The sequence below is a fragment of the Neodiprion virginianus genome, chromosome 4 (genome assembly GCF_021901495.1).
Source record: "Neodiprion virginianus isolate iyNeoVirg1 chromosome 4, iyNeoVirg1.1, whole genome shotgun sequence".
Lineage (NCBI taxonomy): Eukaryota > Metazoa > Arthropoda > Insecta > Hymenoptera > Diprionidae > Neodiprion > Neodiprion virginianus.
In genome coordinates, this window is record NC_060880.1 from 36,371,740 (window position 1) to 36,394,993 (window position 23,254).

Here is a 23,254-nt window from a genome sequence, read left to right on the forward strand (position 1 = left end):
AAGTTTTTTATTTTAATGGAGGCAAACCGTAATTTTTGGGGTTTCACGTCAGTCGTGTTACATACATCGATGAAATGTTATCAATTATGTACCTATTCTGCCATCAATACGCCAAAAAATATGGTCAACGGTCAGCTGTCAACCTGGGTGCATTAGTTTTATTTTGTCCACCAGATGACGCACTGCAAAGTGACAATCCCAATGCCACTCATTTCGATTTGTGGCTGGTGGACCTGAGGGTCGATTCAAAGGATTCCACGTTTGCGTCGATTACAGAGTCCCAATCACTTTGCATCGAACGTAATTTATTAGTAAAAAAAAAAACATATTTTTTAGGTTTCTCACTTATTTAGCAATTATTGGCATTGTCAACTTTACATACTCTCAAAAATAAGCGCTATTTCTACTCCGATATAAGAAATTGAGACAGGAATTGTTCCAACACTAGCATATTTTTATTTGATTTACAAATTTGGTCGTAGTAATTAATCGAACTAAATCCAGTGAGTAACGCGATACATGAGCAACAACGATTTTCAAATGTAATTGCAGAGCTATATGAAAATAATAAATATACGTATGAATACATATAGAGTAAAATAAAATTCTGTATAAAAGTATGTACAGTGTGAAATTAGTTTCATGAGTGCCATTTTTAACATTGACAATTTCATGGATATAACATTTGCACTCTTCAAGTAAAATTTCCGCTTAAACCTATGGTAGGAAAATTTTTGTAATGATCAGCATAATGGACCCTTGGTCAAGCTTCAGCAACTCAACGAATTTCGTATGATGTAGTAATTCGACATTTTTCCACAATTTTCATACCCTGCAGAATCTAAGGCGTTTACAAAATTCCAAGGCCAACTTCGGTCTGCAAATCATGAATGAAAAGTATTCGAAATTCCGATTTCACATGTGAGTTAAATTTCATATTTTCAACTTAGATGGATTAAAACTTACCTGTTTAAAGTAAATACGTGAATCCCAACGGCTGTGCCACTTTGGAATATTTCCTTGACAACTCTGGTTGACAATTTCATTCCATATTCTTGTACAGCTGCGTCATCATCTTTGATTAACTCCAAATCTTGTAGTAAATTATCAGGTATTTTGGCATCGCAATTTTTGGAAACATTGTGCAATGATTTGGAATCCGGAATTAGAAATACTCCTGGAATTATCGGAATGCTGATTCCTATGCGTCTACAATCTTTCACAAACTTGATGAATACTTGTGATTCAAAAATGATTTGAGTTATAATGAAATCTGCCCCGGCATTGACCTAAAATTATTTTCAGCTTAAAACTTGGATGCACCTTAATTTACTTGATTGTCTAAATAAACCACAAATGTGCTTCACTAGGACTTTGGAACGCATTCGCCCAAGAACTCCAATTTTTTTGTAATTTTTAGCAATTACTTAATGCCATGTATAGATATTTGTGCCTACTTTTTCTTTCAAGTAAAAGAGGTCAGATTCTTTTGAAGGAGACTTTGGATGCATATCTGGATATCCTGCTACACATATTGAGAACTTTGAACCAAATTCAGCACGTATGAATTTCACCAGGTCAACAGCGTATGAAAAATCTGTAGCAGTTGATTCAACACCAAGTTTATCATAATCTAAAATAAATTAAAACACAGTAAGATCAGACTTAAATTATTTTAACAATACGTAATTAGGATAATTTGTTGCAAAGCTTGGAAAATATTCTTCAAGAAGAGCGATGTAAGATAATCACTACTTTGTGACATGTATTGTAAAATGTAAGGGATATATACATAAATGTATTAAAATGATCTACATTCCACTGATAAGAGTCAAACGGAGAACAATTACTCATAACTAGTATAATTAAATACAATTTATCAAGTCTGACCTCCTTGCAAAGCGAATATATTTGTTTTTCCAACTGTAAGTGCGCGATTTAATACGTGCATCACAGTTCCACGAGTCGATCCTTTTGCCGTCAAATGAAGCAATGTGATGTTTGAACATTTTTCAAACAACTTCAGCGAGGGATGATTTTCTACTGATACATTGTCCACGTTGTGCCAGGTGATTGAATAAAATAATGGATTGCATTGATCCAATACCGAGAACAGTCTAAAAGGATAGTAAGACGTGTCAAATCATTATTTTATTATCATTATTTTTGAACACCCAGCATGACTCATGTGTAATAACGTTATACTTACTGCTGGTAAGTCTCCTCCCTCCCATCTGGATGTAAGATAAGTTCAAAGCTACAAAACCTTTCGTTGCTTGAGCTTTTCTCCGCTAACGTAACCGATAACTCCACATTATTTTTACCTCTGAATACGTTTCGAGAGTGGCCTGCACTTGGATTTGCAGGCATGTTCGACAGACTGTAACCACATACTGAACTGCTAAACTGCTAGATCCATGAGAAACGTGGTCACTCGAAGAATCGTCGAATGTTGTTTTCGGTTAAGGCGTGGCTCTAGTTTTACGTACTCGTTTTACATCTGTAGATAAGAGAGGCGAACCAATTTTACGTAATAATTGACCCGGGCCATGTTGCGGCGAACAATGTCGTGAATGTAATTTTCCTCCTCTCTTAGACTTGGGTAAGATTTCACGTGCTATGCAAGCCCCGTCCATAGCTGTTTCCTGAAAAATGCACAGTAAGGTGAAAGGATTCACGTTTATCAATGACACTATGAATAAGCCCTGTTATATAGAAGAATATTCGCGCAAAGCATGTTTCCGACGAGCGCTTACATTCACGTTTTCATCCCTGCGCAGACGCAACATGATCACAAAAAATTATTTATCGCATTCGTATCGCAAGACGGCTCAAGGCGTTTCATTGCAACCGTGACTAATGCTCGTGAGAAAACTAAAATTTAAATATACGACGTGTCCTTGACTTTGACGAACTTTCGATACAGTTTTCTCACTGATCTCTATACTATACTACCTAATTGCGTAACTTGATATAATCGCGGCAACTGGAAGGCCGGCTTCCCTTTTTATGCCCCATATTACGGAAAATTATCGAAGCAAAGTCCGGCTGGATCAAAAGTTAGAAAAAAGGATAAAAAAAATTACTCGAAAAATCTTGAGCGATATTTTATGCTTGCCCCAAGGATAGTGAACAAGAATGAAACATCTCTACTGCGGCCAAAAACATTACACACGGATAAAACACCAGAGTTTGAGGGGATATTATAGTCACTTCTTACCGATTGCGTTAAATGTCTTGTTTTGGCTATTATCAAAGGCTATGCATTGCAACACTAAAAAGGATATAACGGTCGAATTCTACAAGAATTCTACAAATTCTGAACAAAAACACACTAATACATTCCGGTTTTACGCAAAAAAGAAGAAACGGCATGAAAACTAAGGAATCGTGATATTAGGTAAAGTGGAAGACACTTAAAGCATTCGATAAAGACTGATTATAACAGCATTATGAACGCTCTGATTATAAAACCTTTTCCCAAACTGATGATATTTTATTTAACAGGTCTTATTCAAATTGCTGAAATTCACTTCTATCACGTAGTAGGGGTAAAGTTTCGTTCGTATTTACCGTTATTGGCGCAAATGATATTACGGAAGTTTCTAAACGGTTTTTTGGTTCCTCTTTTCCTAATTTTCAATTGAGAAAGTCGGGTCGATTCATCTTTAAGGGGGTGCCCTGGTAAATACCGAAGTCCACGTACCTCAGGCGTGACGAAAGGCATTCTGTATGGAATCCTCAACAAAAACACTCCAAGTAATTTTCATTTGACGAAGAAATAAAGAAATGGCATGAATTCTACGAATTTACTATTGCGATTTTGTAGAATCCGTGCCATTTCTTTGTTTCTGTATCAAATGAAAATGCATTGAAGTGTTTTTGTTCAGAATTGCATATAGAATGGGACTGTTAAGACTTTTTCGCGTCCCAGTTATGTGGATTTCGATATTTGGAGATATATACGACACATAGAAATCGACTAAAGCACCCGCTTAACATAACCGAAACATGCCTCGACCGACCAAACGGACTTATGACCTGTGGCTTTCAGCTTTTATCAGTGCAATTGGTGTTATCACCGCGTTGCGCAACTATCAAATAACGGTGAATCAGTATTCGAATTTTACAAGCAAATAAATTTCAAACCGCGAGAAGCAGCCCTGCGGGAATAGAACATTGTGGAAAAACTACAAACATTTTTTATATTCAGTCGAGACGTCAACTTGTTGGAGTGATATTATAAGAACACTCGGTTAAATTACATATTTTATACTCACATTAGACGTTTTTAGAGGTGGTGGGATTCTGAGACTGAAGTTAATGGGATGTATCGTCAGGTAAGTGCTTGAAAACTCGAAAGAATATCCAAGTCATAGTAGCACGCAAGACTCGATTCAAGGTGACTGGGAACAACTAATCGAGTGGGGATATTTTCCAATTAACCTACAGCACAGGTACAAAACGACCGCTTCTTCGACAGGAAATATCGATAAACATATTATATATCCCTATAATCGTTCACATGCATACGTATGGATCAGTGGTATGGATATTCGCGTTTATACTCTGTATATATGTATATCACGTTGCGTTTTGTTTTCAGTTTGACGCGTAGTTATCGTGACGGAACATTGTCAATACGAGCGAATTATCAACAATGGTGGACCTCACAAATATATCCCAAAATAAAATAAAGAATCTTACAACTGGCGAGGTAAGCGATTATCTTAGTTGTTGAACGCGACTGAAATGTAATAAAGTAAATATTTCTTATAAAATTCACGTAACAATTCCACCAGAAATAAACGTCATCATTTATCTCGTTTCTTAATATAAAATTGCACAATTACCGTCACTTTTCATTGTTACTTGATTTTTATCAAGAATCAATATTCTTTTACTACTAAACTGATATGTACGGAAATCTGAAAAATCTCGTCCTTTCAAATATTTTAACAGGTCGTTCCGCTGGAAAGTCTTTGGAAGGACCAGACTGTGGTAATTGTCTTCTTCAGACGCTGGGGATGCATGCTATGCAGAGTGTGGGCAAAAGAGGTGTCCGCAATTGCAGATCTCCTCAAGGAACACAATGTGAAATTGATTGGCGTTGGGGTGGAGGACTTTGATAGCCAAGAATTTGTGGACGGGAAATTTTTCAAAGGAGGTATTTAGTCATCGCACCGGAGTTTCCATAGTGGAAAGTGCCGGTACTGATTACGATGATCTTTTTCTCTCTTCCTCACAGAACTCTACGTGGACATTGATAAGAAGACCTATGCCGGTCTTGGGTTTAAGCGCTACAATTACTTCTCTGTAATTGCTTCGCTGTTTAGCGGCGAATCAAGGGCTGCTATTAATAAAGGCAGGGAATTGAAAGTATCTGGAAACTATAAAGGAGATGGATTACAGAATGGTGGGGCCCTAGTTGTTAAAGAAGGGGGCAAACTGCTTTACTCCTTCAAGCAAGATGGCCCTGCACAGCACGTTAAAAATTCCAAGTTTCTCGAAGTCCTTGGAATTCCAATTCCAGCTAATATTGATGAAAAGACTGGTTGATCTAACACTATACGTTTACACAAACAATTTATCAGTCATTTCATGTCCAACTGTATTGCACGCTGAACTGTTGATTTTGAATTGTTCAACTTCTACGTAACTTTGTAGAAAGGGGAAAGATATTTTAGTTTAGCGGGACAATACAGTTTGTTATGCAATGATCTGCAGTAATGTTATTTATAAGAAAGAAATTTATAATCAGCGTGGCCAGAGGTTGTTATGAACAAAAAAATGAAATTCTATAACCGTTTTAAACTTATACGCACAATATTGTATTTTAAAAACAAAATAATATTATAAAAATACAAATCCATGGTAACGTCATAACTAGCTTTGCATTGAACAATACCATGCAACTAAAACTAGTCAAGCATTTTTCATTTTTCCATCAGGTCTCAGGTACAGCTGCCTGCAAATCTGAGTTATGGGTATGTCAGACACAGGTGGAATACCTCCAGGAACTTTATCCGCTGTATTCAGAGAGAACTTGTCTCTAATTGTCCTAATGTCGTCTATATCTGGTGTCATCAGCAGATTGATCGCTGGATAAATAAGAAACGCGAACAGCGCAGTGGCCGTCAAGGCCCAAATTGGAATGGCCACAGCCCAGTATTTCAATGGCCAATAAGTAAGGCCAAATTTTTCTTGGAGCAAATTTTCTGGGACTATAGCCCACACCAAATACAATAGGAATAACATATTCGAACCGACAAACAAAGCGTACCCATAGACTGATCGGGGCGTATAAGGTGCTGGGGTATGCTCAGGCATTTTAACAAATTTCTACCAATAGTTATGTAGGCCGTATTGTGTGGAATATGTCCAGTCAATAGTGTGTATACTCAGGCGCAGGCGGACCAAACTCTTTGAGTGTTTCAAGTACAAGAAGTAAGCTTTCAAAAAATGAGGTTAGCCCTACTCGAACCTTGCGTGCTTCTGTGCCTATAAAATTCCTGAAAGCAAAGAAAAAAAAAACAAAATAAATCTTCTGATAAACGGTTGAACATAAATTTGTTCATCTTGTGAGTTTGTAGAAGAGTCTTTGGAAAGCCGAGTTCTTACACGTTGAGGCGGGTTTCGTCCAAACTCAGTATCTTAGAAACGCCGCTTCGCTTCGGCTCGGAATCAACTCTCAATACTTGATAAACAACGTCTGCCTCTCGGGCCGTTGTAAAAGGCACTGAAACGGATCTGTTATTTGCGATATTAAGGTTATGGTAGAAAAATCTTTTTACCAGACGATAAAGTGCCGATAATAGAACGTTGATAATAAAGAAATTTCTTAGAATACAATTCGAATACATCCACAAAAGGATACTTACACGTTAATGTCGTTCATCGCGTAATACGCTCGTGAAATTCTTTCATCCGTAAACACGTATTCCTTTGCTTTGAAGTTCGAAACGCGAGGACGAAACGAAATTGCAGCCGTAAACTTGTCGCCCAATCAAATCGAAGCCTTCCACGTTCGACCATTTTAAACGTACTTCAGGGTATTTTTGAATGGTCACGAGATGCGAAATAAAACTTAAATTTAATAATACAGTAGAAATATATTTATCGTCACGTATGTTTCATTCGTGAAACATTTTTTCACCGGGAAATAATAAGAGCTGCCAAACTGGTATCTCAAGTGGATTTTCATTCGAATTCAAAATTATTACGTTCCAAGTAACGAAACATAACCTCATTTAGAGCGATAAAAAATACAGTCGTATCTAAATGTTTTCTGGCCTCAACGTGATTCGTAAATCATAATTTGAAATATGAAAGAGCTGGAGCATACGCGTTGTGAGGTGAATTTTTTAACAGTATTAAATAATTGTAATTGAGTGTTACTAAGAGAAAGCATGTTTAACGTTCAAGCAATGCCTGCCAAAAACCGAAAACTAATCGGCTTTAAAAATCTCACGTTTTCATATTTTGCTATTCTTATTTACACCACTTTCATACATCGTAACCGTTATTTAGGTTCGTAAAATAATAGAAATCCAAGCATCGATATGGGATAGCCTTAACCCGTCAGATGGAGATGAATTTGGACAGTCAGCAGGATCCCCTGCCTCCAGAGGCTCAGATATTCCCCGTGGAGGCTTTTTGGAAGATGCGAATCACGCATGGCTGAGTAATGGTTCACGGCTTGTTGTAATCAACACAAAAACAGGAGAAAACATTTCCTCTTGGACTTTCTGTCAGAAAGTGACGGCTGTCGCACAATTTCCCACGCAGCCTGGGGACGTTTTATTGCTCTTAGTTGGACTGGATAATGGCGCGAATAGAGCTAAAGATTCTGCTGGAATGTTGTGCATTTTTGACTGCTCCACATCAAGAGTTCTCAGATCAATAAGGGTAAGTTGCATTTTTATTCACGTGTTATCTATTTTAATTCTATCATATATATGTATTACAAGTATATTTTTCATTCAGTGACTAAATTAAAATTGATGATAATTGACAAAAATCTTTTGCTATACCGCGGTTACCAGATGCCTGCAGGTGTGGAGCAGGTGTGCGTGATGAACGGAGGTGCAGAGTGGGAAGATTTCAATGAGAAAAGAACACATGGGATGTTGAGCAATAGTTCTGGAATCGCGTGTGTCGCTTTGCGCAATCTGTACCATATTGTATTGGATTTGCGTCGTGTATTATGGGACGGAGATGTATCTTACCTGACGACCAATGAACTATCACCAGCTGACATTGAATTATCTGAAGACAGGTATTCATTATCTTCGAGACAACGTTGTGATAGGGGAAAACACAGAGCATACAACCTGCTGAATCCTGGTTAGTAACTTATTCCTGATTTTCATATATCGACGATTTTGTCTCTCATCGAATTTGAAACATTATCGTGAGATACCGTCATAATTGACCCTCTTTTCAATTGTTAAGTTTTGTTTAATGAGTTTTCTTCCATTTTGTTGATTACTTAGGCATTGAAGACTTTATAAGATTCAATCGGGAAGAATTTGAATCATCACCGTTGTATGATGAAAATTTTACAACGACACTGATCTACGCAAAAAAGATTGGCTGTGTAATATCTGGATGTTTGGGGAGGGTCATAATTTGGCAAAACGATGGTTCGATTGGTTGGATAAGTGCTTCTGCTAAAAATAGTATGGCGATCAGTCATTTGGCTCTGCTTGAGCCAGCTGACGATCCGAGACCATTTTACTACCTGTGGGTTGCGTACCAGGAAGAAACCTTTGAAACAGCTCCTATTCTAAAGATGTACGCACTGCTCATCGAAAGAAGTTATTGTGACAAGGAAACCAATCTGCATTTTAAGATAGAAGGTGAGCCGAGTCTGAAATTTGATCTACAATTAGAACCTGTTGACAGAATAACAAACTTGGTTTCGATAGAAAGAATGAACAATTGTGAGCAAAGTGAACCGAACAATAAGAAAGGAGATGCGAGCTTATTGCTAATTGGATTGAGTGGGAAAGCGTTATTATTTGATTTAAATCAGTGGTACAGAGAACATTTACCACGAAACATTCACAACTGTCAGAACCCAAATACTTTCCTGTGTTATTATCAGATGAAATCAGAGACATTGAATATTGCTGACGATATGGTTTTAAGCTGTGCTTATTCTCCTTTAACGTTAAGAGAGTTTCCTAATAACGGAGGAAATTCTCTGGATGAGCTGTTCTACCCTAAATCTCTGTGTCTTGATTGGGTGGAGCTCACAAATAACCACCTAAGAATTTGGATGACCCGGGGGTTGCAGTGGGAATTACTACGAGACATGGCTATTGCTGGTCCCAGCATTTTGATTCAACCCTCAGAAACATTTCATAAGTGCCTTGCCGCTGGATTAGTCCCATTCAACACCGATTGCTCTTTTGACTGTGATCAAAATGCACAACGAGAAATGCTCCTTTCTCTCTGTCTGGAGCAAAGATGGGCATCATTCTTAATCAAATGTGCCAAAGAATGGGGGGATGGGAGTGTATCATATTTATTTCCTATGTTTTTGAGGTGGGGAGCTCAGAGGGCTTCTTCCCTAAAAATGGTAGCTGATCAGCTATGTATTCCACTGTTTGACCAATCCGGTTCAACAATCGGAGACAAAGAGATAAAGTTGTTACGGTTTTGTTCACAACAACTTGAATGCTTATCAACAGTAGTTGCCAGATTACCCATCCCATCGGACGATCTTGTGAAGCAACAAAGAGCCTTACGCCGTGTCGCTACTCATCTAGGAGTTCTCCTTTGGTTTTACGATGTCGGTCTACTACCTGAAACACATGAAGTCAATGAGGAACCATTACCAATCACATTCTCGCTGCAAATACCATATCCATACGAGAGATTAGCAGCCATTTATAAAAACAAACGTCAACAAATTAGAGAGAATACTATTAGCCCTCCAGATCGTAAGGACGAATTATTCATTGACGAGTTAATGACAGAAGAGTGTCAGGCATTAAGATCACAGTGGGAACGCGAAGGCGGGGATATTACCACAGGAGGATATTATCCTCCTCCATCTTTACAATCGCTTCTAAGAAGTTACCTCTTCGACTGCTATAATCAGAACGAGTCTGACGAAATGGAGAACAAACATCAAATTACGATTTATTTGCTAATGGATCTGGTTAAACTTTTACAAGGTTCTTGCCCCGATGTTGATCAGTTGATAAAGTATCCATCAGCTTTTAAGATGAGTCCGAGTCTCATAAAATTAACTCAAGCCTTCTGGTTACTTGATCATGAAGATTATCAAGGATTCTTGGACACTCTGACCGGGCAATTGGTATCAGATTCAGATGTTAAAGAGTGGCATCACAAACGTGTAATAAGAACATTGATTCGTAATAATGAGTACAAAATAGCACTGATTTATTTGCGAGTAAGAAAACCGCCTCTGTCAGCAATTTGTGATCAGAGTACCAGCATCAGTCTCTCCGTCGAATGTGGTTTGGTTCAAACAGCTTTTCACCAAAGACCACAGTCACACTATAGACAATTGTTAACTTGCTTTTTTCAAGCATGTAAAGCCTGTGGTAAATTGAATGAGATTCTACAACTTGCTTTGGATCCTGAAGAGGAAGAAGCCTTTGTGAAATTCCTTGAGGGAAATAAGTTGGAAGAAACTCGTTTGTTGTACTATTTACAAAGGTGTCGTTACACCGAAGCAGGAAGTGCTTATCAGTCTAGTCTCTCTAAGACTCATTTAAAAAATATTCAGTCGGCTTCTTTAACAATGGTTCAAGCTTATAATGCTACACTACCCGATGTAACAAAAGCTCTGTCATTAAATTCTGTTGGAAAATTTTTCGCTGATGACACAGAACCTAGACATTTAAGGCCAATGTCGCACAAAGAGAGCTGTAGTAGGAATCACAGAGTTTTTGAAACTGTTCTTGAAAAGGTCAAGGAGACATATGTCCGGAGAGACAATTGTCAAATTCCATTTATAAGTGCACCATGTACTTCTCTGAGATTAAAGAGCATGAAGACAAACTCCAGCTGTGTTCTGTTTCCTACACTAGTACCAAAAACAATGAGGAAAAGAACTCGGGATCAAATGATAGAGGATGAAGTACATCCGCTTACTGCTGAGAAGAGTAAACGAAGGAAATTATCAGGGGAAACGGATACACCTTCTAAATCTAGTGTGAGTATTCTAAGCACGGGCGTTGCATTTGAAACACCCTTAATTAAAAGAAAGAAACCCTTGTCTGATAAGATGGAATGTGATATGGAGACACCGCATTCCATATTAAAAATTCGGCAACTGATACAAAGCTCTACGTCGCCAACGATCTTAACTCGAGATTCACTCAACCAGCAGCAAGATGATTTATTCAAACAACAAGAACGAAAACCTACCAGGCAAATTCGTTTTAGTATTGGACAATCGCTCAATGATTCTAGTCATGAGGAGGCAGCAGTTGAGTCATCGAATATCGCTGATAAAGATAACACATCGGAAGTAAGTGAGGAAGTATTTTACAGTCCAAATACCAGTAGCAAATCTCAAAGTGCCAATAGCAGTCACAGTATAATGAATATAAAAGGTCCTCGTGCTCGACCTAGTCTCAGGAGCAGTGGTCATTTATCTTCAAGTGAATCACTGATCGAGTCCAGAGATCCTTTAAATAAAATGGACTTTAGGGCTATACCGTCCAACCACTCACTCAGTGAACAATCGTCACTGACTGCCACTCCAATTGCTCTGCCTCGAAAATCTATATCATCAGTACCGGAACACCTAAAACTTGCGGAACGCTACCAGCATCTCCGTTGCTCTGTGTCTCCAATCACACCACATTCCGCGTTAAACGAGTCAAGATATTTATCCAGCGTATTGTCATCAGACAGCAGCTCTCTTTCAACACCTGCAGTTACTTCCAAGCATGGTAATTCCAGTTCGCGCGCAGGAATTGGAAGTGGGATAGAGAAATCAAATATTTGTAGTAATACAAGAGAATACAAGTATCCGATGGCTGGAAGAAATCTGGTGTCTGTGGAAATGACTAAATCTAAAACTGTAACTCGTTCTCTCTTATCGAAAACTGTTATCACAAAAGAAATTGATAATGATGATGATGATAGAGGAGATCAGAACGTTGTAGTGGAAGTTGATGACTTTGGACTAGATCACGAGCCTGAAGTATGCTTTGTAGTTAATAAACTGGCCGAGGAGTATTTGCCTGACCATCAAGAGAATGATCAGATATCAATCGAGAGAGGTGATTCAGAGGAATACAACAATGCGTTTAAGGCTGATGGTACTGTAATTTCAAAAACTTACGAACAAACGAAACAACAAAGTAATAAGGAAAAACTAGAAGATCAGGACATGCATTCTTCTCAAAATAGCGAGGAACCTGAAACCAGCGAGGATGGTATTGACCATCCGGGAGACCTGGATAATGATATGGATGATTATGAACCAGAATTAACTGCTTTGAAAGAAAGAGCAGAAGACGAAGAGAATGCAGAATGCTTCCAAAGTTTAACAAATTCTGCTGCGAGTTTCAGAGAACCATCTGAGAGTGAAATATTTATAAATGCTCTTCCAGTACGCGAATCAGGAGGTCAAGATGAAGACAGAGAGTTACAGGGATTATCAAAACCCTCATTAATTGAAAATTCCAACATTACTGAGGATGAATCATCTAACGATATAACTGAAGTAAGCCAAAAAGTTGTAAATAAATCACAGTCAAAAACAAATAATTGGGAATTTTTGGCTAGCTCTCATACAAACACTAAAGAATTTTCATTATCTATGCCAAACAAAGATCTGAACGAGTCTAACTTTACTGAGGATGAATCTATCAGTAGCATTGAACACTTTGAATTGATCGCTGATGATTCGGATATGGAAGAAGAATGCAACAAAGATTTGACAAAGAAGAAACATCTTGTGACGACGAATAGTGAAAGAAGAACTCAATGGACAAAACAAGTTGCCGATGGTTTTGTATATGACTCGCGTGTTCAAAATTCACGATGTAACACAAAAAGGTTTGACAACAGTAAAAAATCCACAGAACTTGAAAACCCAGCCATTCTTAGTGAAACCGATAGTGCGATGACAACAGTCTCTGCAACTGATATACCGTCATCGTCAGGTGCGGAGAGTACAAGATATTCTCCGCTCAGCACATCCTACCAAAGAGATAAGACTTCTGAAAATAAAGGTAGAGAAAAATCGAAAAGTCCAACACCTGTGCGGTTGACCAGGGCTCGCAGAGCATCGTCAGTAACAAATGAGGTGTTGGCGTCAGCTAGAAACAATTTAAAACCTATTGATGTGGTAGATTCTTTGGAGAACTCTCCCAAATTAGTTGATGTTGAATCTGTAAATGAACCTGAGTCCGTAAGGGCAAGAGGTAAAAGAAGATCAGCTTCGGTAGACAAAGAATTACTCTCAGTGCTAGAGGAGAATGTGGAAGAAATTCAAACCAATAAGCCTGAGATAGCATTGCGGAGAAGTTCTAGACGCGCTGCATCAGCACAAAGAGAAATGTCAACCATCCAAGAAATTTCTCATGATAGTCTTAAACATTCTACCCTTACTTCGATATCTGAGACAGATTGCAGTAATGAATCTGAACCAATTAACAAGAAAGGTCAAAGGTCGCGTAAGGTGAGCCATACTAATCAGGACAATGACATTAGTTTAATCACCAGAAGCAAAAGAAGCGTGTCAGTGGCTAAGGAAACAGCACCAGAAAGTCAAAGTACAAGTAGAACAACAAGGAAACGTGGTAATTCTGTACCTAAGGAAATATTCGAAACATCAAGAACCAGACGAGCTTCATCTCTGGCTAAAGATATAATCAGCGAAGAAACGACTAAGTCACCTGCTGTAATTAAACGGCCAAAATCATCACTGCTAGTTCAAAGTAGTGAAGAGTCAGCTGTTAATAGTCCAGCAAAAAATACTAGAAGTCGACGTGTACTTTCCCAATCCATTCCAGAAGAGAAAGACGAGGAAATGTCATATATTCAAACTAGAGGGAGATCGTCATCAAATGCTTCAGACGTTTCAACACAGAAGAAATCAAAAGAGAGGAGAGCTGCTAGCTTAGAACCTTCTAAGTCAGAAGTGAAAAAAAGGACTCGACGTACCTTTGCCAAGAATTTTGTTTCAGATGAAAAAATAAACGAGGAACCCGTTGAAGATAGTAAAGAGGATAAGGCTGAAACAGCTAAAAGAACTAGCCGGAAAAGGACAGATTCGGCAACAAGCATTCCTGGTGACAGCAACACGGAAAAGGTGAGAGGTGGAAGAAAAGCTTCTCGATCCAAAAGTAGCAATAGTGATGTTTTCGTCTTTTCTCCACCTGATGTTACATCTGATCCGCCAAGTAGTCAGCAAGGTAAGTACCGGTTCCTTTTTCATGTCTATAGTATGGAAGTGGGTACGAAGTTATGTATGGGGAGAAAGTTATATTAGGTAGAAACATTGGTAAAAATAATGTTCACCTCTCACGTATTCGTTTTTAGATGTTGAAGAAGTTCCACCATACGTTTTTTCACCCCCGCATACAAGATCAAGACAACCAGTACTCAGCCAGCTCCGTAGGTATTTGAAGAATTTAAAAAATAATCAGCTCTACATTTTAGAATTTTATCGCAAGCTCCAACTTTACTTTTACCGCGATCTGCAATTTGACATCAATTCAGGCATTCCAAATTTAATTATTATTGGTTTTATGTTGTAGGAAAATGAAAAACTTTCTATCACCGTTAACCACAGAGGAAAAAACTTCTGTAGCTCACAGAAATCGTAGAACCAAACGTGAGACATTTCAATACACTACCCAAAGGACACTGTTTGTATATCCAAGGAGAACAAGAAAGCCATCAACAGAGTAAATTAGACTTATATTTCTGGATCCCATACTTGGGCTCGAGCTGAGCCTTTAGTTATCAATCAACTATTGAAAGGGTGTGAATAACAGTTTGTGGAAGATTCACATGATTCTCTCAAAATCTGTGAATATACATGTATATTATATTGCAAAAAACTTCTAATTCAGGAATAAAGTTGAATTCAAAGGTATTTTGAAGTCAACTCTGAACTCACGGTAACAGTTCACGAGAGTCAGATCGATCTAAGGTGACAACCTGGTGAGTTTTTTTTTTTTACCTGTAATTGAAGCAAAACTAGTGTTAAGTGTTTTTACTGTAATAAAAACAAACTTACCGCATTGTACATTGAGAACACATTAAAGTAAATCTATCTAAATTGTTTTATCTTTAGTGCTACGATAATAATTACCATTTGTCAATTAAACCTTTCTACTGTGTGAAAAACATATCTGAAATTTCGAAACAAAGATATGTCAGAATTGCACGTGACGTAAGAATATATTTATATCTTACTAGTTAGATGGATGTTTACTACGTTGAATTTATATCGAATCCGCGATTGTTTATGGCTAATTGAAAGAGATATGTATATCCTCAATCGATATTCTAGGTCATGTAACTGCAATCGCGTTAACATAAAAAATTACGGGTTGAAAAAAGATGGGTATGGCCAAGGAAAAATTATGGAAGAGAATTGTAGCATTTTGTGAAACAACACAATGGTGGGAAACAAAAGTTTGATATCTTGTAAATAATTTATTGATATGTTTATGTGAAATTATATTAGTATATTAATATTCATAATAATAATAATGTGGTAATAGTGCCATGGTAAATGAATGCAGGGTAATATCGAAAGAACTGTCCAGTCACCGTGGATAATACAATATTCATTTTCTTACATTCTATTACTATAGAGATTCTAATCTACCATCAATTAATTTACCCAAGTATCGCAAATTGCTCCTTAGCATTTTAAGTGTTAAGTATAAACGCACAGAGGAAAGAAAGTGTACAATATTTTATTTTTTAAATATTATCACTGGAGATAAATACTGAATAGCAGCGTATCGAATGAATTGCCAAACGTATATTGGAATGATTGAATATGCATGGCAATACTGTTTGGTCAACGTTTCTTTTCTGTGCAGTAAAATGTGGAATTCGTTGAAGTATCCGGTATATATATATATAGGCTAGGTACTTAATATTCATAATGGTATAGAAAATATAAACCGGAAATAATAATAACTCAATAATTATCCAGTCAATCTGGTTGAAAGCCCGAACGTTAAAGTTTCAGATCTTTGGCAGTAATGTTGTCGTTATATTGAACAAGTTAATTAGCCTTAAAAAATAGCTTTATATAAAATTAAATATCAATATGTCTCTGATAAAAGGGAGGCATATCATTAATAGAGATTCCAGAGAGTGATTCAAAGTGCATGATATACGATAAAAAAAATCGCCTCGTGCGCCCTCAATGAAGTTGTTAAACTCCTACATGTTTCCTTGTCAACGTATTTTCCCAAATTTCATTCGCATATTTATGTACATATAGAATACATCGGTATTTGTAATTTAAATACATAACTCTACAAAATGGAGAGATTCTCGGATACACCACGAGAAAATACTACAAGGCCACAGTCTTATCGACTCCGATATTGTTCTATTTGTATCAATTACAAGGTACTAGTAGTGTAACGTCCATCTGAAACTTCTGATTTTTATGCAAAATTTTTGAGAATTTGACGTTAAATATGTTATCCGCTATTTCATATTTTGAGTGTTTCAATGAGGAAAATTAACAGTTGCCTACATTGTTGCTTTCATTACTTTCACGTGTACCTAATGCTTATCATTACGTATCGATGTAAATTGATTTCAAAAAAATGAATACAAAAACCTACTCACTATCAGTAATAATCAATACTTTAAATAATATCTCGATTCTGATTAATCTATTTTGTTTCATTTTTTAAATACTTTTAATTTTTTTTCATAATACTTTTTCAGATCGAAAAGAAAAACGGTACTCAGTATGTTGCTATTCCTATTATTGATGCTTGCATCCATCCTTCACACGACGCTTCTGTTTTTCTTCATGAACAAGTGAAGGGGACTGAATCTGATTACGCCTTTGCCCTTGAATCGGCATATAACAAGGTGCATCCTCATCCATCAGTTCGAGAGGTGGTGTGGGTAAAACGTAAGCAGGGCTTGTAGTGTTGCTTGAACTGCTTGAAGAGCTTCTGTGTGTATTACCATTGTATGTTGGATCAATCATGGCAGCAACATTGGGCATTTCCCTTATTTCATTCAACGGACTCTCCAGTACCTGAATTTCTTCTGGATCAGGATACTGCGAATAATTAGCACCAGCTTTTTGTTTAACCTGGTGTTGTATTTTTAGATCCAATTTGTCAGGCCTTTGTGGCTTTTCAATAGCATTCTGCTCCTCGAGTAGTTGAAGCTGCTGTTTTTCCAGTTTTTTTTGCTTCGCACGTTCTCTTGCTCTTCGTGCTTTTGCACGTTCTTTATCCTGTAGCATTCGTGCTAATTCTGCATCCTGAGCTTCCATCGCTATCTTCTGGTCAATTAGCAGCTGTTCATCTATCATAGAACCTTCCCCCTCTGCCGTAGCTTCTTCTTCTTCCAGTTGTAACTTTCTTGCTAATTCCTATTCAGCATAGCATAATGATAACGTAGATAAGTAAAATTACCATTGACATCTTTGAATAACTCAGTTTTATGTGATTTTTATATTACTCCAGTATCAAACAGCACATGTGGGAAACTACCTCTACATCAATTAGTATTGAACAAATATGTACGTGAAATTCTTGTTTCTTTATAATACCTGATCTTTTTCTTCTTGAATCCGCTTTTGCATCTCCAATTCAGCTTCTAGCTGCGCAGTTTCATCGTCGAGTCTGAGCTGCCGTCTCATTTGCTCTTGCAACATTCTTTCTTTCTTCCGTTCCTCACGTTCTAAATTTAAAGCAATTTGCTTTGCAACGAGTGCATCTTTCTCTTCCCTGTTGGATAATTCTTCATCAATTCTTCGGTTACAATGTTTCATTTTGACAAAAAAAAATACCATTTTTATGAAAAAATAAACTTGAAAAACAGTAAATCAATTTTATGTGCAATTAAGTTTAAAGTTTTGTTTTCACAACACATTTTTGCACATCAATAATATAAGTATAGAACTATTTGAAAGTCGATGATGAATCCATATGTTTTCAATTGAAAAATAGTTTCACTAACTGTTGTTGAATAATGCATTGATATCTAAGGGCTTCAAGTTCTTGTTCAACTTTGGCCTTAGGTAAATCCTCGCGTACTTGTGCATTGCGAACCTTGTTTCCTGTGTAGTGTTCTTTAACTGTAAACAACAAAGGAGATGAGAGCCATTGTTGGTTATCATTTACGTATCAAAGTAAATTTCACGCAATTATTACCGTGGTTGAGACTGTAATAATATCGGTCATGACGAAAAAAACTTACTCTCCTCGTCCTGTAGTCTGTATGCCAATGCTCCATCTTCGTGTACCAGCCACTCCCGGCAAACTGTAACCGTCGGAATTAACATTAACTCGAGAGGAATTAGCCGCAATTACGGCGCGTCTTGAAAAGTGACAAGAGAAAGCTTGAAGACTCTGGATATATTCAACTAACCTTCGTTTACTCTTCCTGCCTTAGGAAGGGTATCTGAACTCAATACAGACTTGGCCATATTTTTGGATTTGATTATTCCTTGCGCGTTTTCTTAATTCTGCTCACAAACAATTTTCGTAGACAACTTTTCTTATTTACATCACCTTATGGGATCGCTTTGTTGTTCGCACCATCTTGAATATGCATTGTATACTACAGTCTGTAATCACTGTTCACACGTTTGTAGATACAACTACAAGCGTCATTTCACATTCGAGAATGGATAGTAGTGTTTACGGAAGGTTAGGTATAGTATGGTACAGTGCGTGAAGAAGCTATTGAAAATGTTTAATATAGCGACAGCGACAAGTCAGACACACGGATTGGCTGGCAGACTCATGGAAAAAATAAAACGTGAGATTAGCCAATTACATAGCTGTGGTTTTAATGCAAATTGAAGTATGACACTTTGCAATTTTTACAAATGAAGTTGGTCGCAAGGCCCTTACACTCAACATTTATGTATCAAGTAGTCAGACTTCAAGCTCACTTTCCTCACTTTCGAGACACTGGTGGCGTGTGTGAGATATAACCCTAAAACTAGGAATCCTTAACCTCAAAAGTGCATAGAAAGTTTCGTCACGTTTTGATTGACGACATTCGTGGAAAAAATGAGCACCGACACGAGTATTGAGCCTGGTCACAAATCTCGTAATGATTCCGAACCACAGGATGAATCCGCAAATGCTCAGGGTGTGGAGGTCATCGAAATCCTACCAGGATTCACAAATTTTGATGATTTCGTTAATGTGAGTGTCACAGCTTCTAATCTAACTATACGTATTTAAAACAACTAAAACATAATGATTTATGTTGGTCAATTTTCTCATTTAATCGTCTATGCTGATCGTAATCAAATTATTTTTCCAGGTTGGATTTGAAGCACTAAAAACCGGCATAAAGGCCGCTAACGGCTTACCCAGTGGTGAAAAATATGACTACTACAAATGTTTTCCAACCTTTCGTAATATCATTAATGAGGAGATCAACAACGTTTTGGTCTGTATGCAAAACATTACAGAAGGTGTGGGAGTGAGAGGCAATATCAGACGGCGTGACATAGAAGAGAAGTTTGAGCTTTTGATTGAAGCTAATGATATTTTATTAGAGCGAGCAGTAAGTTGGCAACATCAGAAGAAAACCATTTACCTTTGATTGAGGAAAGTAACAGAATTTAATTTATTTTTAGGGAATATGCATGGATGAGGCCTCAGGAATTCTGCGAAACCCAGATGTCGAATTTGTTGTATCGCAAAGCAACTCGACAGCTGTAAGCGGCAGCTGGAACAATCTGTCCTTCCATTCAAAAACTCAGCAAACTCAACCGGCAAATAAGGCTCAAGCGATTTGTTTACTGACGGCAAAGAATATCCAGCGACCGCAGTTGAAGTTTGATGATAAAATTGATAACAGCATTAAACCTTGGCAACCTAGAATAAAGGATAAACCAAACTCGTTGAAGCCACTCGCTCTGTATGTCGAAGAAGATGAAGATGGAGAATTTTTCAGCCATCCATACGAATTTGAACTTGATAGGTTTGAAGCACCTGAGCATCAACTGGAGTCTCGTGTTCCTGTTGAATATAAACATATAGACGACACTTCTTTAATCGTGATTGAAAAACCTGAAGATATAAAAATACTATTGGATGATTTGAGTAAATACACTGAGATTGCAGTTGACTTGGAGCATCATTCTTATAGATCATTCCAAGGCATAACATGTCTAATGCAAATATCAACCAAAGATACGGACTATCTTGTCGACACATTATCACTTAGATCTGAGCTGCACCAGCTCAATGAGATATTTACGAAACCGTCCATTCTTAAGGTATTTCACGGCGCTGGCAGTGACATCGAGTGGCTGCAAAGAGATTTGTCTTTGTACATTGTAAATATGTTTGATACTCATATTGCGGCCAAACAGCTTAATTTCCCATACCTAAGTTTGGCACATCTTATGAAGCGGTACTGTGATATTGATCCGAACAAACATTTCCAACTGGCCGATTGGCGAGTCAGGCCTCTACCTGAGGAGCTGATGAAATATGCAAGGGAAGATACTCACTACTTGTTGTATATTAAAGATAATCTTATGAATGCATTGCTGGAACAGGCCAATGGCCAAAGCAATATCTTGAAGGCAGTGTATGATCGAAGTACAGACGTATGCAAAAAGATATACAGAAAACCAGTCTGGTCGGAGGAAAAGTGTATGAATCTGTATCGAAAGAGCAAGAAAATGTTCAACAATAGGCAATTGTACGCTCTTAGAGAACTGCATAAGTGGCGCGATGCTACTGGCAGGGCAGAGGACGACAGTACTGGTTACGTTCTACCAAATCACATGCTGTTGAATATCGCTGAGAGTTTACCCCGTGAAATGCAGGGAATTCTGGCATGTTGTAACCCCATACCCCCTCTGGTCAGACAAAACGCATTATCGCTTCATAAAATAATCTTGAAAGCAAAGGAACAACCAATGGTCAAACCTATCCTAGAAGATGATATCCGACAACGTATGACGCAGCGAAATCAAGTTACAGATTTAGAAACTACACTTCTATATTCACCTCATGATATGCCACATGATATGGAGATCAGAGCCGATTTACCTTGTTTGTTGGACCTAAACAGCTCTTCAGAAATTAATGTTACCGAACAAACGATTCCTCATACTGTCACTGTATTTGACAGCCCCCCACAATCGGAGGTTTGATAACAAAAAGTGTACTTTAAGGGAGAATCTTACCCTGCGAAACTTGAAGTAGCAAATGATTTCGCAATAATTGCAAAAATCTAATTAATTCAGCTCTAGAATTCAATTGACTCAGATTAGGATTCTCCTATTAATTAATTTGATCAATTCATTTTCATCACTTAATTTTCTCAAGTACGTCTTTGAGGACATTTTTTTGCTTGTTTTTTTATTAGGATGAAAACACTACGGGGCACATTACGAGAAAAAAAAGACGAACGCCATTCATCAGTCCTTTTGAACGGTATAAGCGTGTAGTACCCATGGTAGCTGCAGAAGAGGCGAAAGAAAGAGAGAGACAAGAAAAAGAAGAAGCTGAAAGAATAAAATTGGTAGAAAATAGTGGAAACGAAATAGCAGAGAGTAAAAACAGAGTTTATAAACACTTCAAAGATGTGGTTGGAGCAGTTACTAATCCAGTCAGCGTACAGCAATCCGCTGGTAGCAGTTCGAATCAGTCTATTGATTCTAAACAGTTTGGGCCTGACCACAAAACTTTGAGCCAGATGCAGGGAAGAAAACGTAAACGACAATCTAATTATCATGATGATACTAAACTGACAGAGTCGCAAGATGATTTATCGACACCGCTACCTTTCCTGCATAAAAAATTCACTCAAAATTATAGACGAGATAAACGAGAGTTGAATTCACCCACACAGGGTGTAAAGAAACAAAAGAAATCATACCACGATACAGGGCACAGTTCTTTCACTGAAGATACGGAACTTTCTGCAAATAATGCATTGTCTGTCAAATCACTCAGGTAATACTTCTACAATTGCGAAAAAACTATTGAGTGAATTTCTTCATTCATTTTGTATTGTGCCATTATATACATGCTTTACGATTCCAGCTTACTTCAGACTTGGAAAACTGTAAAACCGATTCTTATTTATTAGACCCAGACAGTTTTTCCTGGTGCTACAATTTTTTCATGCTATCATCTATAGATAATATTGCACTTTTTGACCAAATAACAGAGAATTTTTTAAGTAACCTTGTAAAATAAGTAAATAATCCACAAAACATTGTAATGATCAATTAGAAAGATGGTTTGTAAGAATAATATAATTTCGTGTATTTTTCAGAAACAATAAGAAGAAGAGTAAACAGGAAAATAAGAGAAATATGAAAGAGAAAGGTATTCTACCTAGAGAATCATTTGATTACAAAAATGTCGATTTCAGTAGTTTTCAAGGAGGCAGCCGCGCGCACAATCAGATTCCTTTCCAAGCTCAGAACAAGGTGAGTTGGCAAATTCGTATGGGTACAGCACTAAATTACAATCTATTGTACAATTGATCGAATTCTTGTAATTGCGAGTGGAAAAGGTAGAAGCCCATAGCACGAATTTATGTTTACTCAACGAATTCCACTTGAATTTCAGAAAAAGAATGCACGAGGAAATCGAGGGAAAGGAAATAGAGGTAATAAGAAGCAAAAATGGAACTGCTAACCCCGTGGGTTGGTAAAAATTAAAATATGGTCCGAAAAAGGGTCACTTCTGTAAACTGAAGTAAATGATATATCGGGAATATTGGATGAAGTTGAAAGCTTACACTACGTGAGAATTCGATCCTACTGTGGTGGGACGGGATACGGAATAATCGTGATTAGCGCGAGTGATTACTTTCATAAAATATTCCGTGAATTAGACGTCGCATACCACAGCATATAGAACCATTCATCTTATTTGAATTTCTTTTTCTTTTACGTTTCATTCTTAAATACAAGTATCCATGTACCAATTATTGATATTATTAGTAAGATTGTCTAACTTTCAAACTGTTCAGAATGGTTTTAAAACAATAAAACGTTTCAAATATGAACATCAATAGTTTACATTTCTTACAGTGA

The 23,254-nt window shown here is 37.4% G+C and overlaps 6 protein-coding genes across 10 annotated transcripts; 3 read left to right on the forward strand and 3 right to left on the reverse strand.

Moving 5' to 3' along the window:
• Nucleotides 1-417: 417 nt before the first annotated feature.
• LOC124302120 (methylenetetrahydrofolate reductase) lies at nucleotides 418-4,417 on the reverse strand. Of its 2 annotated transcripts, none has more exons than XM_046757919.1 (6): nucleotides 4,281-4,417; nucleotides 2,210-2,645; nucleotides 1,891-2,117; nucleotides 1,458-1,633; nucleotides 967-1,289; nucleotides 418-877 (listed from the first exon to the last, which is right to left on the reverse strand). In XM_046757919.1, the coding sequence occupies exons 2-6, from the start codon at nucleotides 2,368-2,370 to the stop codon at nucleotides 826-828; spliced, it is 939 nt and encodes a 312-aa protein (XP_046613875.1). In that variant the 5' UTR covers nucleotides 2,371-2,645; nucleotides 4,281-4,417; the 3' UTR covers nucleotides 418-825. The 2 variants fall into 2 exon arrangements, with proteins under 2 accessions (XP_046613875.1, XP_046613876.1); XM_046757920.1 differs by lacking the exon at nucleotides 4,281-4,417 and adding an exon at nucleotides 3,574-3,711.
• Nucleotides 4,418-4,428: 11 nt separating this feature from the next.
• Nucleotides 4,429-5,883, forward strand: LOC124302121 (prostamide/prostaglandin F synthase-like). Of its 2 annotated transcripts, none has more exons than XM_046757921.1 (4): nucleotides 4,429-4,546; nucleotides 4,607-4,717; nucleotides 4,963-5,167; nucleotides 5,249-5,883. In XM_046757921.1, the coding sequence occupies exons 2-4, from the start codon at nucleotides 4,661-4,663 to the stop codon at nucleotides 5,557-5,559; spliced, it is 573 nt and encodes a 190-aa protein (XP_046613877.1). In that variant the 5' UTR covers nucleotides 4,429-4,546; nucleotides 4,607-4,660; the 3' UTR covers nucleotides 5,560-5,883. The 2 variants fall into 2 exon arrangements, with proteins under 2 accessions (XP_046613877.1, XP_046613878.1); XM_046757922.1 differs by having other exon boundaries at nucleotides 4,515-4,533.
• LOC124302124 (phosphatidylinositol N-acetylglucosaminyltransferase subunit P-like) lies at nucleotides 5,648-7,031 on the reverse strand. 2 transcript variants are annotated; one of them, XM_046757927.1, is made up of 3 exons: nucleotides 6,882-7,031; nucleotides 6,622-6,750; nucleotides 6,238-6,512 (listed from the first exon to the last, which is right to left on the reverse strand). In XM_046757927.1, the coding sequence occupies exons 1-3, from the start codon at nucleotides 6,896-6,898 to the stop codon at nucleotides 6,386-6,388; spliced, it is 273 nt and encodes a 90-aa protein (XP_046613883.1). In that variant the 5' UTR covers nucleotides 6,899-7,031; the 3' UTR covers nucleotides 6,238-6,385. The 2 variants fall into 2 exon arrangements, with proteins under 2 accessions (XP_046613881.1, XP_046613883.1); XM_046757925.1 differs by lacking the exon at nucleotides 6,622-6,750 and having other exon boundaries at nucleotides 5,648-6,512; nucleotides 6,882-7,000.
• Nucleotides 7,032-7,038: 7 nt separating this feature from the next.
• Nucleotides 7,039-15,257, forward strand: LOC124302111 (protein ELYS). Of its 2 annotated transcripts, none has more exons than XM_046757907.1 (6): nucleotides 7,039-7,355; nucleotides 7,531-7,908; nucleotides 8,046-8,346; nucleotides 8,496-14,414; nucleotides 14,542-14,616; nucleotides 14,760-14,796. In XM_046757907.1, exons 1-6 carry the CDS (start codon nucleotides 7,326-7,328, stop codon nucleotides 14,765-14,767), a joined length of 6,711 nt encoding a protein of 2,236 aa, XP_046613863.1. In that variant the 5' UTR covers nucleotides 7,039-7,325; the 3' UTR covers nucleotides 14,768-14,796. The 2 variants fall into 2 exon arrangements, with proteins under 2 accessions (XP_046613863.1, XP_046613862.1); XM_046757906.1 differs by having other exon boundaries at nucleotides 7,040-7,355; nucleotides 14,542-14,620; nucleotides 14,760-15,257.
• Nucleotides 15,258-16,882: 1,625 nt separating this feature from the next.
• LOC124302119 (coiled-coil domain-containing protein 50) lies at nucleotides 16,883-18,807 on the reverse strand. The gene is made up of 5 exons (XM_046757918.1): nucleotides 18,595-18,807; nucleotides 18,424-18,486; nucleotides 18,184-18,301; nucleotides 17,774-17,951; nucleotides 16,883-17,593 (listed from the first exon to the last, which is right to left on the reverse strand). The coding sequence occupies exons 1-5, from the start codon at nucleotides 18,650-18,652 to the stop codon at nucleotides 16,970-16,972; spliced, it is 1,041 nt and encodes a 346-aa protein (XP_046613874.1). The 5' UTR covers nucleotides 18,653-18,807; the 3' UTR covers nucleotides 16,883-16,969.
• Nucleotides 18,808-19,049: 242 nt separating this feature from the next.
• On the forward strand, nucleotides 19,050-23,232 carry LOC124302113 (exosome component 10). The gene is made up of 6 exons (XM_046757910.1): nucleotides 19,050-19,382; nucleotides 19,504-19,749; nucleotides 19,823-21,349; nucleotides 21,571-22,160; nucleotides 22,486-22,642; nucleotides 22,785-23,232. The coding sequence occupies exons 1-6, from the start codon at nucleotides 19,245-19,247 to the stop codon at nucleotides 22,851-22,853; spliced, it is 2,727 nt and encodes a 908-aa protein (XP_046613866.1). The 5' UTR covers nucleotides 19,050-19,244; the 3' UTR covers nucleotides 22,854-23,232.
• Nucleotides 23,233-23,254: the final 22 nt, after the last annotated feature.